Source organism: Emydura macquarii, unplaced genomic scaffold (genome assembly GCF_026122565.2).
Source record: "Emydura macquarii macquarii isolate MOO-44397 ecotype Brisbane River unplaced genomic scaffold, CSIRO-AGI_Emac_v2 contig_968, whole genome shotgun sequence".
In the NCBI taxonomy this organism is placed as follows: domain Eukaryota; kingdom Metazoa; phylum Chordata; order Testudines; family Chelidae; genus Emydura; species Emydura macquarii.
In genome coordinates this window covers 19124345-19138226 of record NW_027131105.1, presented here as the reverse complement: position 1 = coordinate 19138226, position 13882 = coordinate 19124345, and the positions used below count along the sequence as shown (strand labels likewise).

Here is a 13882-nt window from a genome sequence, read left to right as displayed (position 1 = left end):
TCCATTTGCCGCTGAAACCCCTGCCGCTTCCTGACTATTAAACTGTGGTCCGAATAGCTGCCTTGAAGTAGAAACTCTGCTGTCAAAGCAAAGTGGAAATGGCTAGCAAACTTGCTAACATGGTATTTTTCCCCCTTCATTCACTACTCCCCTTGAGTATCTCTCCTGGGTTCTTTTATCATAAAAGGTCTATAAAAGGTCTATAAAACATGTTCTAATTAAATTGAGAAACCAGGATTTTTCTTCAGAAGTGATGGGAACCCTTATTAAGGATGGGTGGTAGAGTCGCAAATCAGTAAAGGAAACAGCCCTAATCAATCAAGGCCAAGATTCTGCCACTCTTACTCAGGCTGAATTGAACCTTACTCATGAGGACTGCTATTGATGTCAACAATAGGATTACTTGCAGAGTAAGGTACTACCCAACATGAATTATGGTGGCAGAATCTCACCCTAAATTAAGTTCCCCTTCTTCAATACAGAAAATCTCTCTATTTCACCAAATCCTTTACCTCCAAAATTATCCCTATCCTTTAAATCCACTGACCACTGTGATTTCTGTGCTGGTAAGGTCCAATCCCACAATATTCTGAGCACCCACAACTCCTACTGATTTTAATGTAGGTAATGGTGCTTAACACCCAACAGGGCAAAGCCTCAGATGCACTAAATTGGTCTTTTGAATGAAGAGTGGAGGAAGAGAGGGAAGGTGGAAGAAAAAAAAAAAGTAGGAACATGGTAAGATGAAATATAGCTAAAGGAGTGAATGCGAAAGTGAGTGTTTAATTTAGCTTCATTTTCACAGGTTATCATTTATTAGAGCTGATGGAATTTTTTTCATTGAAAATTTTGACTTTTCAGTAAAATATCAAAAGCTTAACAGACAAAAATTGTCAGTCAAAAGATTTTGGTTTCAAATTGAAAATTTCAATTGGGAAATGTGCCACAGTGACTAATGGGGTACATAGCTGAGGTGCCTTGTGACCTTGTTTTCCTCTATGGGTCAAGTTCCCTGACTGGACCATATAAGAGCAGCCATTCTAGATCAAATCAATGGTCCATCTACCCAGTATCATGTCCTTGACAATGGCCAGTGCCAGATGCTTAAGAGGGAATGAACAGAACGGCAATTTTGAGTGATCCATCCCTTGTGATCCTAAGAACTGCACACAGTACTCAAGGTGTGGGCATACCATTCATTTATACCCTAGCATTATGATATTATCTCTCTTATTATCTATCCCTTCCCTAATGGATCCTAATATTCTTTTAGCTTTTTTGACTGCCGCTGCACATTGAATGGTTATTTCTAGAGAACTATCCACAATGGCTCCAAGATATTTTTCTTGAGTGGTAACAGCTAATTTATATCCCATCATTTTGTAAGTGTAATTGGGATTGCTTTTTCCAATGTGCATTACTTTACACTTATCAACATTGCATTTCGTCTGCCATTTTGTTGCCCGTCACTCAGTTTAGTGAGATTCCTCTGTAATTCTTTGCAATCAGTTTTGGACTTAACTATCTGAAGTAATTTTGTATCATCTGCCAATTGTGTCACCTCACTGTTACCCCACATTTTCCAGATCATTTGTGAATAAATTGAACAGCACAGGTCCTAGTATAGATCACTGGGGGGACCACACTATTTACCTTTCTCCATTTTTAAAATTGACCCTTTGTTTCCTATCTTTTAACTAGTTCCATGAGATGACCTTCCTTCTTATCCCATGACTGCTTACTTTGCTTAAAAGCCTTTGGTGAAGGACCTTGTCAAAGACCTTCCGAAAGTCCAAATATATTATATCAACTGGATCACCCTTTGCCACATGCCTGTTGACTCCCACAAAGAATTCTTTTAGATTGGTGATGCATCATTCCCCTTTACAAAAGCCACATTGGCTATTTCCCAACCTATTGTGTTTATCTGGGTGTCTGATAATTCCACTCTTTGCTATAGTTTTAACCAGTTTGCCTGGTACTGAGGTTAGCCTTACTGGTCTGTAATTATCAGAATTGCCTTTGGGGACTTTTGTAAGAATAGGAGTTACATTAGCTACCTTCCAATCATCTGGTACAGAGGCTAGTTTAAGGTTACATACCACAGTGAATAGTTCTGTAATTTCATTTTTGAGTTCCTTCAGAACTCTTGATGACTCATTACTATTTAATTTGTTCCAAAACCACCTCTATTGGCGCCTCCATCTGGGATAGTTCCTCAGACCTGTGACCTAAAAAGAATGGCTCTGATGTACAAGTGTCCCCCATGTCCTCTACAGTGAAGACTGATGAAAAGAAATAATTTAGTTTCTCTGCAAAGACCTTGTCTTCCTTGAGTGGTCCTTTAGCACCTCGATCATCCAGTGGCCCCACTGACTCTTTGGCAAGTTCCCTGCTGCTGCTGATCTTAATTGTTACATTTTCTATCTTTAGCTAGTTGCTCTTCAAGTTATTTCTTGGCCTACCTTATTATACTTTTACACTTGACTTGCTAGAGTTTACGCTCCTTTATATTTTCCTCTCTAGGATTTGACTTCCAATTTTTAAAGGATGACTTTTTTACTCTGCTATTTTGCCATGGTGGCATTTTTTGGTGCTCTTACCGTTTAATCTATTTATTTATTTGGGACATACACTTACTTGAGCCTATATTATAATGTTTTTAAATAGTCTTCATGCAGTCTGCAGTCATTTCAGCCTTGTGACTGTTCCTTTTAAATTCCATTTAACTAGCTTCCTCACTTTTATGTAGTTCCCTTTTTTGACATTAAATGCTACTGTGGTGAGTTCCTTTGGCATTTTTACCCTAAAAGGAAGTTAAATTTCATTTATATTACAGTCACTATTACCAAGTGATTCTGCTGTATTCCATTTAGGACTAAATAAGAATTGCCTCTCCTCTTGTGGGTTCCAAGACAAGCTCCTCCAAGAAGCAATCATTTTATGGTGTCTAGAAATTTTATTTCTGCATCCCTTCCTAAAATGACATATACCCACTCAATATGAGGATAGTTTAAATTGCCCATTATTATTGTGTTTTCTGCATTTGTAGCCTTTTTTAATCTCCCTGACAATTTCACAGTCACCATCACCATCCTGGTCAGATGGTTTGTAGTATAGTCCTGCTGCTATCCCCTTATTGTTCAAGAATGGAATTTCTACCTGTAGAGATTCTGTGGGACAGTTTGATTCAGTTAAGATTTGTATTTGATTTGATTCTTATTACTTTCCCATATAGTTCAACTCTCCCACCAGCATGACCTAGTCTATCAATCCTGTATACTTTGTACCCTGCTATTACTGCATCCCATTGATTATCTTCTTTTCATCTAGTTTACAAGATGTCTATTACATCAATACTCTCATTTAATGCCAGGCACTCTAATTCACCCATCTTACTATTTAAACTTATAACATTTGTGGATAGGAATTTGTACTTTTTGTCAATATTCAATTGCTTACCTTCATGTTTTATGGTCAGCTGGTCCTCTCTGGCTCCCACCGGTATTTTACCCACTTCTTTCCTAACCTCTTTATTAGGAGATAGAGTTTCACCTTTAATAAATTCATTCCTAAGGTATGTCTCTGCCCAAATCATGTGCTCATCCGCACTTGTCAGCTTTCCCTCAGCCCTTACTTTAAAAAATCCTCTACCAACTTTTACATTTTACATGCTAGCTGTCTGGTTCCAGTTTTGATGGGGACCATCTTTCCTATTCCTAAAAGGATCCCCAGTTCCTAATACTTCTAAAACCCTCCTCCCTACACCATCCGTGATTGAGACCCTACAATTATGTTGTCTTTCTGGCCCTGAGCCTGAAACTGTAAGCATTTCAGAGAATGCAACTATGGAGGTTCTGGGATTTGCATCTCCCATGATGCACCTTGTTGGCATTTCTTAATTCCAATTTTTCCAGTTTTTACATGTTCAGTTTTGAATTTTGTTTAATTGAAATTTTCAATGAAAAGGAGACTTTTTCATGAAAAATGTTGTCTAGTTTAAAATCCAATTTTCCTTGGAAAAAACATTATTTGACCATTTCTATGTTGTAGGCTGGGATTTTCAAAGGCATCCAACAGATTTAGGTATCCAAATCTCATAAAAATTAATCTAACTCCCTTAATCTCCTTTGAAAATCCTATCCTCAAGGACCAGTATCTGATCTCTGCTATGCTGCTTTAAATCTGGAGTACATTATTACTCAGAACAGAATCTTACTCACAAAGGGTAATACAAATAACAATAATAATAATAGCTAATTCACATATGCAGGGAGAATGTTTTTTGTATTCTTCTTCACATGCATGTCAGATTCCTAAATGTCTAAATACATTTGCTCAAGTTATCTGATCAGGAGATGTGTGACTATATACTGTGTTAAGCTTTCTGTCTTTCTGCAAATACTATTTTGTTTAATTTTATGTGAGTAACAAACTAAAATTTTCTTTGAATTATAAATATTTGTGTGTACATATGTATACATATGCAATACTATTCTACGGTCAGACTAACAGAAACATCTACTGTTCTTCATTTATAGAACATAAGCACTATTGACAATTGTTAGAAAATCAAATAATCTCACAAGCTAGACAATTTATGTGCTTAAATTGTTTTAGTATCCTGCCCTTGCAACATTAACATTAATGGAAGCTTTGCCATTGATTTCAATAAGTGTAGGATCAAACCCATAGGACATCTTCTGTAAAACTCTGGAGTGGATAATTTTGGTGAAAAATGTTGAAATTTCATATTTACATGGAAAAATATTGAAAAAGGAATATTGACAAAATTCTTGCAGCTATTTTGGTGTTTTGGACAGCTCTAGAAATGGATGAGAAATGTTTCATTTAAAAAAGAAGCTTTCAAAAAATTTTGAAAAAATTAAATTCAAATTTCAAAAAGCCACTAGAAGTTCATGGACACATTTTGCAAGTATTTCAGTAATAGAATGTATTTTCTAGCTCTGATGGGACAAACATTTGGTGAAATTTCAGAATTTTGAAATTTGAAAAACAAATAGGAGCAATGGTGACAAAAATTTTGATTCTCCTCCTCCTCTGTTTTACAAACAACTATGAGATGGTCAATTGTTTTTATTTTTAAATGTTTACTTTAAAAAACAGATGATCCCCCCTTATAATTACTCTTACTGTTCTTTCCCACCCCATTCATTTATTTTTTTGATCAGCTCAAATATTTTTTTTCATTCACTAATTGTTATCAGTGAAGGAAACTGAGGGGTTGGAACAAAAGCTGTCGATGCCCTTCTTAGGTCTGAATTGTTTTGAGGTAACACAAACATGATAAAACCTAGACTGTCATTTCCTAGTTTCCCATCATTACATTTCAAGGCAAAAATGGAAAGAGGGTTGAAGGAAGAGGAGAAGCCCATACAGTCAGTAGTAGAAAGTGCTGGCTTAGGGTAAAGGTCTGACTTACACATCAAATGTTTTATTTGTTTTAAGTGAGTAAGCACAGTTTCGTTTGCAAGTTTGATTTTCAAAGGCATTTCCAGGTAACTCTACTGCTTTGAATTTGTGCAAGCATTTTATGGTGAGGGTGCCATTTATATTTGGGGGGTGTGGGAGACATTTCATAATGAGAATAGTTCTGTGCTGAACCACCAGCATGAGCTTCATGTACCTCCAAACATTGGGGTGACTGATGACTGAACCCAAGTAAACCAGATGTTGGCTGCCCATGCTATTTAGTTGCCAAAATCTTAGGATCAAAACCAAAATGTTGATACTTTACCTAAACAAATAAGAACATGTATTATTAAACCTCCAGGTGTACTGGTGGCATTTAATCAAGAAAGAAAGGAATTATGCAATGAACCAGAAATGTTTCATGTAAAGCTTTGACACCAGTATATTTGTGAGCCCAAAGGATTCTTGGCCTTATTGGCATTCAGTAGCACCCTCAGCTCCTATGAGCATTTAGCAGGAGAGGGCCCAATTGTGGATATCTAAAATGAGTGCAAGGCATGTAACTGCAATAATGGAGGAAGAAAGATCACCCAAAATGCAGGGACAATGATTTCATGTCCCACCCAGTATGGGGAATAAGGAGTGGGAAATTTCTCAAGCTGTGCCCCATTGCTGTGAACAGAAAGAGGTTTCATGATCAATGGAATGCATTAAGACCAAGCTTTTCAATCTTTAATAATTTCATTTTTAACAGTTCTGATAATCATTACATCTGGGATGTGCATGCTTTTACTCATTTAACAACTTTGTTCTGCTATTACATGTTTACATTAAAAATGTTTTCCAGTAGCTTAAGATGAGCAGAAATTGGTACACAGCATCTTTCTTCCTTTAACAAGTTCATTTTTCTCTCATGCGTTTCATTGGTTGAATTTCACAGTATTTGAAAAGACGCTCTTCATCATATCTTAAATTGAATTAACGGAGAGTGCCCATTCTTCCTGATCCATAATGTATTTGTGTTTCCACTGCAAGAGCAGAACATCAAACTTGGACAAATATAAAAATCTCCAACCCATACTTAGCTTATGGTGAGGATTTATGGATAATTGCTCCTTATACTTAGCCACTTACATTAATGTATGGCTTTTGCAAAATACAGCAACAGAAAATCAAGATCTCAGTGATTTGGTAATGAGAGAATTGTCTCTCTAACAAGCTAGAAATAGCAGACCTTACTGACAGGCCATTTGCTTTTCAAGCATTCTACTGTGTAAGAATCTTGGGAAGCAAAGTATTCTGTATTTTTCCATTGGTGTGTCTGCAATACTGCCTCCTTTCTTAATAGTGTCCTCTTCACATAGCAATTTTCATTGTGGAAAAAGTGCACCCACAAGATAAGTAATAGAACCAGACTAATGGTATTTACTCAGACTATCACTGCTGACTCATGAAGCAACAATTCTAAATGGGATGGAGAATGTTAACTAACCTGGCAATGTGATTCCAGTGTGTAGCTCTGAGGAGAAGAGCTGGCTTTCTTATCTTCAGCTTGCCAGCTGAAGTTTGTTCTGTGTGATTTTTTGTTGTTCCAAAAGCCTCTCAAGCATACAGTATATAGTGTCCCAGTGAGCTGGAATTCCTGAGCCACTGCTTTGGCAAGTTATTTCTTTGCCGGAGTAGATTAAGGATTTTTTTTTTGATTGATGAAATCAATGGATAGTCCTCCAATCATAGATGCTATCCTCTGACATGTTATCAAAATCATTCAAGAAACTTTACCCACAAAAATAGCTGTGGTTATTTTTTTTTTCACTTCTGTGATTTTCCTACATAGATTTTGCTTTATGATTGACAGTGGCCTTTGTCACAGAGTAGTCTACTAACCTGCGGTAGTGGACAGCAGAGGCGACACATCAGTATGATATAGACCAGGCATAACTAGCACAGTGAAGTAAAATAGATGGTGAGAAGGAGTAGCTTCCCCCCCACCTCAGTTGGAGACGAGGTACTGTAGTTTGTTGAGATGTGACAAAAAGAATGGTGTGACATAGTATCTGTGACAGAACTTTCAAAATGCCCTGATTTTCAGAAATCTGAGCAACCACAGCTTCTATTGAAATAAATGAGGACTTCTGGTGCTCAGCACTTCTACAAATCTGTCCAAGGTGACTTCTTCTCTTTCCCTTTGACTTTATGTTAAGTAGAAATTACTTGGCAATCAATGTAGATTGCAATTTTGTAGTGAAATGTAATTGGTGCCTTTTATAACTAAACAAAACGTGATGTATTTGTGTTTCCTTTATAATTAATTCTTTATGTGTTACCGAGATATGTGACTCTGCTGTTAATGAAGTGTAAGCAGATCAAAAAATGAAAGACCCACTCTGACTTGCCTCTCTATCTCAGAAAAGCAAGATAATAAAAATACAACTTTGTCAATCCTCATTTTTCGGTGTGTTAAGAATGTACATTGACTGTGTGGATTCCCATCAGCAAGCTGCAAGTGGTGTATATTAAATGAAAACATCCCATGTCTCAGAGAGAATTATAGACACTGCTGCGCAAATGCTACCATGCTGTGCTGTTTTGTTTTTGTTTCTTCATTTGTGTTGAATCCTAACATCACTGACATAACGTTGCCTATTACGTCTTTCTGAGGAAAATCCTTAAATGGCTGCTGATGTTGTTGGGAAACCTGAGAGTATTGCATAGATGAGGGCGGCTGGATTCTGAGGGAGAGGGGGACTAAAGCAAAGCTCTTCCAGGGCTGGTTCGGATGGAATGTATCCAACTAGTCTCTCTCATATGTAGGCAGCCGCTCCTATGTTAAGAGGTACCTGAACTTTTGTGAACTGGTTTGTTTATTTCTAATCCATAGCAAATGTCATATACTGCAAGCTTTTCCCTGTTATTGTTCTAATCCCAGATCTTCAATTGAATACATTTGATTATCTCAGTGATAGGACAAAACAAAGAGTCTATTGTAAACATATTGTACATATCAATATATTTACTTTTCCTGTAGACTGCATACCACCAGTAAGAAAGAGTGTACAAAAATCTGTTACTTGGTACACTATTCCACCTACAGTATAGCTTTTGCCTGCTTTCCAAGAAGGTAAGAAATAATCTAGCTTTTTTTATTACTTTATTTTGTATATTTTATAATATATTAAAAAGAAAAAAAATTAGAACTGTGCACTGGTTCAGCTGTGTTGGAACGAGAATCTACTCTAAAAATTGTTCATGTTTCCTCTATCGAATGTTCTCGTTTAAGAAAATATTATTAAAAAAAAAAAAAAAGAAAGAAATGTTGGGTCAAAACTTTAGATGATGTAAACTGGTATCGGTCTAGAACTATTGAACTTGATGGAGCTACATCAGCTTAAACCTGATGAGGATCTAGCCCATCCACAGTACATTAAATATGAAGAAAAATTTATCACAAGTTAATTACAGCAATTATGTCTAAGAACTGGCAAATGATTTCTGAATCATTTCTAGGAATCTCCTGTGGGGTGGTTCAGAGCATAAAAGTAATATAGCCACTTGTATGTGGTTGTCTTTCTACTGATGTTCAAATAAACAGTTTAACAGGTATTTCTGTAAGGTAAAGAATGCCAGTGGAATTATGTCTATTCTGTGAGCAATTTTTGAGGGTTGATTTTACTAAATGTTATTACTACACACTTTATGGACATGTGAATTAATTTTGGGTTTGTGGACTTATCAATCCGACTTGCTGTGTTCCAGAGCAATTTGGAGAATGAGTCCATTGATAATTTTGTGAAAAGCAATATTGCTAATAAAAATTTTTTATTTCTGAAATTGTGTGTGTGTTTGTGTTGTCTTTTGGCCTTTTCTTTGTGGTTTTACCCATATATGAAAAGCATTGTCATTGTTATGGTGTTACTCATATTATGTGCTGGAAAATAAATCTGTGTAGCTTTTTAGTGGAGCTACAGAGTCATAAAAGTTCTGGGCAGCTGAGCAGAATACCTAAGAATTTACAACAGCAAGCCTAGGAAAGGTTAACAAGGGCATTGCTTGAATTATGTCTATATTTTCCAAGGGAAAGATCAGAGATTGGTGTAAATTAGCACAGCAACATTGAAAATCGGTTTGTATTCAGTTTTACTTCTGGCAGAACATTGATGTTGGGTCTTATTTTATTTGAATCCATTCATGTGTAATATGAACTTAAGGCAGAAAGCTTTATTATATATATGAAGATCAGAAAGGCATGGAGATACTAAAGGAGCATAATCAGTGAGGTCAAAAGAACTAGTATTGGTGGGGGAAACAAATGCCTGGGTGGAGAGAACACGCAAGATATTATTGCAGATCAAATGATAGGAATGTTGGAGGGGTCTTAGGTAACCATAGGAAGACCAAATTATCCAAGGAAGAAAATTAGAAAGGTAGGAGTAAATGAGATTGGGGAGGTTGTCAGTTTAGAAAGAAATAACTTTTTTTAATCTCCATTTTTACATTAAATAGGTAGCTATAAGGAATTGGCCCAGTACTCTCTAAAACAGAATATTCCTTGTAATGCTCCTGTACATCGTGAAAAACATATTTATCCTTGTGTGTACCTCTGATGTGTGATGTGCATTAATTAGTTGATTCTTGTTCATTACTTTCAACATGTAAAGTGGTATTTTCAAAGCCACGCAAGGGATTTGGATGCTTGATTCCCATTAAAAATTAAAGGACATTCAAATCCCTTAGGCTGATTTGAAAATATCAGCCATACAGTGCTATGGAAGCGCTAAGGATGGTGGTGGTGGTGGTGATGATGATGATCTGATCCTGAGATTCTCTCTCAAACTGTAGAGCTCTTCTGTATATATCCTTCTACAGCAAGTATTTTCCTACTTGGGCTGATTGTTTGTCAGGATGATGTAACCTTTTGGTTTGTTTTTCCAGAAAAGAACAGGAAAATATTCTGCATTCCCTCATGTGCTGCATTAAACGCAAATACGATGTTATCAGAGGGGGGGGAATCTACTCTTCTGAACAGACATTGTTTTGCTTACTAACCAATCTGTTTTATACATCAGCATTGTAGTAACCTGTTACCCGACTATGCCAATTTCCCATAAATGATGTATGGAAAAATGTATTTATAAACCTTTTCAATTGTTTCCCACAAGCGACAAATAAGATTTCTTTACTTTTAAAATTGATGAAAACTCTAGGTACCTAGGGAAGGGTAGTTAAAGTTGTGCATTACCTGAATGATTTGAAGAAATAATGAGACAAGGTGGGTGAGATAATACATTTTATTGGACCAACTTCTGTTGGTGAACAAGACAAGCTTTCAAGCGCCACAGAGCTCTTCTTCAGATACTAAAAGAAGAGCTCTGTGTAGTTCAAGGAAAGGTGAAGGGAGGAAACATCTGTACTTTCTAAACAGTAGCCTCTGGAGTCCATGGGGGTCAGTATCTATTGTTATATTACCCTCCTTTGAGGGTTAGGGAGGGTTCCTTTGGAAGTATCAGGGCAGACCATTCATAATGGAAAGGTTATTTCTTCTCTCTTTCTCTCCATAGTCTGCTTCTTCCACACTGTGGACTAAGGTGGCATTTTCCCCCCAGTACACAGCCACCCAAAGTCAAGAAGGGGAAGCAATGAGTGCAAATGTAGTGCCGTACAAAAAGGGTGTTTTCCCCTCTAGCAACTGGCAATGGGAAAATGTCAGGTCGTTGCAGAATAAGAACGTCCGAGGAGCTGAGTTTAACTCGAAATTTCAAATTAAGTGGATTCAGTATTAGACAAATTGTGTTTACTCATTCCTACATGTACCTGGGTGGAACCCTAAGACCCTCTGCTGGAGGCCTTGCAGCCCTGCTGCACCTCGCCCCAGAAAAGGGCAGTAGAGAGATCCTCTAGGCTGCCTACAGCAGCTGTGTCGGACACATCCAATCAGGAAAGAGGCTGAAGGGAGCAGCCAATCAGGGCCCAGTGGGCTTAAACAAAAGGAGCTGCAGGGCCAAAGTGAGTTCAGTCTGCTGGCCTTGGGAAGCGAGAGGTGCTCCTGAGTGCCTGTGGGAGCTGTAAGGGCTGAACCGAGACTGACCCAGCTGGAGAGCCAGAGTCAGAGGACTAATGGACAGATGAAGAACCTCTAGGGAGGAACCTTCATGTGTAAGCTGGCCAGCTAAGGTTCAGGCTGAGGTTTGAGCATGGGGACAGACGTTGCAAACAGAGGGACACTGCGGTGGATCTGGTTGGACTGTGAAAGGACTGAGCCCAGCATGGGGTGTAGGACGTTATGGACGGCATTGGCCAGGCCCAGTCAATTGTATACCCTGAAAGAGGTTGGTTTGTTTTGCATACAGACTGTGTGTGAGTCGGCTGGAGGGCTGAGTCACTGAAGACTCCATTGCAAGGCAGAGAGAAACTGCAGGCCTGCACACACTTGACCAGGGGGCACTGGCAAGAGGTGGGTGCCACCCCATTACACTACAGTAAAAATGTTCTCATTTTTCCTAGGTGAATAGTTAAAGTAATACATATTCAGCCTATTGTGTGTGCCTTGTAAATTTCAGACATGTACTGACATCAGAAGGACTTTCGTTTCTATAATTTTTATGCTAGCAGCCGTTTTACTCCTTCATAGCGACACAATTTGCCCTAGTTTTTAAATAGGACATTTATTTGCAGCACAGCTGTACCTGCAGTCCTTCGGCATTTCAAGTTCCTTCAGCAGAGGTGATTGTGAAAAACACTGCAACTCATTAATACTCCTTTATCATTTAAGTCTGTTTTCCAGTGAATTATGACATCTTGTGGGACAGCAGATATAAATCAGAATAGCTCCATTGTCATTGATGGAGCTATGGCAATTTATGCCAGCTGAGATTCTGGCCCCGTATCTTCAAATACCCATAATCTTTTTTTCAGCTAGGGTAGGTTTTGCACCTTTCAGTTGTATGAAGTTAGGAACGAAAAGATTTGAGGTTACCACCAAGCAAAAATGTCTTGTGAACCAGATACTACAACTGGAACTTTCCATTAGAACCCTGTTCTTGGTGTTCCTTTTAAAGGCTGTTTAGTAAGCTTGTTTTGTGTGCTGCTTTAGGCTAAAAGTAGGTTTGCAGCACTAACTGAATTAATCTGAAAATGCCAATCATTGAATATCTCTGCAAGGGCAGCTTTGTTCCTTTAGAATTGCTAAGGAGCTAGGAGAGCGAGCTTTTATACAAAACAGGATGATTAACAGCAGAGGCTATTAAACAATTATAGTAGTATTAGAAGTTACAGTAGCTCAGTCTTAATCCAAGGCAGGGTCTCTTACGTTCTGTGACTGGGGGTATAGGATTCTGCCTGAAGCAGATTGTCAGTTGCTTTAGAAGTAATTTTTTGCTAAATAACAAATCCATATGCACAGAAGTTTCTATGGTGATTGCTAAGTATTTAAATAATTTATAATGGATGTGCAGTAACATGCTGGTAGATATCATTCTGTACTATGGTCAGAACTTTTTAAAAATACATTTACACAACTATTTAAAATTATGCACACGAAGATAAAGCTGTTGTGATGTTTGCTACCAAATGGAATTATCCAGTGTGTCCTATTCTCGAAGAGTAAAATTGCTTAGGCACTGCCTGCTAGATACCGTAATAACAATAATCTTCTTGCCTTTCTTCCATCTGGGGAATGTTCTGTACGCCCTCAATTCCCAGCCAAGTCACTCAACAGGGGACACCTTTTGGGGGCTCTCAGCGCTTCACAGGATCAGGCCACAAATAATGTGCTAAAGCAATTTATGTGTTCCATAGCTCATTGTATCTCAGACTATTTGGTACAAAATAATGTACCTGAATGTAGCCTGAATGTACCCTAATGTAGCCTGAATTCAAACCTCATTTTCACTTTGTGACAAATTAGTTTAATGTTGAAAAATAGTGCTCAATTTCTAACCTCTCTTGAAGGATCTTCAAGAGACTGCAGAGACTGATGAGAGATGAAAGTGGGCAGTCAAAGCTGATACATAAAGAGCTTTTGGCAAGCCCCTGCATCTATTTGTATTTTAAAATTGATGGCTGGAAAACTAAATCTTCATCATTGATACATGCTAATAATGTTAACGTGGCCACGCTTTAAAATTCTTAGACCTAGACGCATGTAAGTAAATCTCAAGCATGGAACCATTCAAGTGTATTTTAAGATAACACTAACCCCTAATATTTATCTTCTCATATTGCAATTTCTCAAGTTGGACATAAGGGCATTAACAAGATAAAATCACAGATTTTCCCTATTAATCATTTAACAAATTAATCTTTTAAAATTAAATTAATTGAAATAAATGAATGCCTTGTATTTCTTTTACAACAGTGATGCTGCTTTTTCTGCATATTTTCTGTTTGTCAAATTTTTCAGCTTCATTCTTTATCAAAATCATAATGCCAATAAATATTTCTATCAGACTAT

General features: G+C 37.5%; 1 protein-coding gene across 2 annotated transcripts in view; it reads left to right on the top strand.

Annotated features, from left to right (window-relative positions):
* GRM7 (glutamate metabotropic receptor 7) overlaps positions 1 to 10477 on the top strand; it is a 428551-nt gene extending 418074 nt beyond the window's left edge. Inside the window, exons 10-11 of one of the 2 annotated variants that reach the window (XM_067544398.1) lie at positions 8462 to 8554; positions 10366 to 10477. In XM_067544398.1, coding sequence (XP_067400499.1) covers positions 8462 to 8532 — 71 coding nt within the window. In that variant the 3' untranslated portion in view covers positions 8533 to 8554; positions 10366 to 10477. Of the gene's footprint in view, positions 1 to 6950; positions 6997 to 8461; positions 8555 to 10365 lie in introns of those variants that run through there. The other variant, XM_067544399.1, reaches the window with a different exon arrangement.
* The last annotated feature ends 3405 nt before the right edge of the window (positions 10478 to 13882 follow it).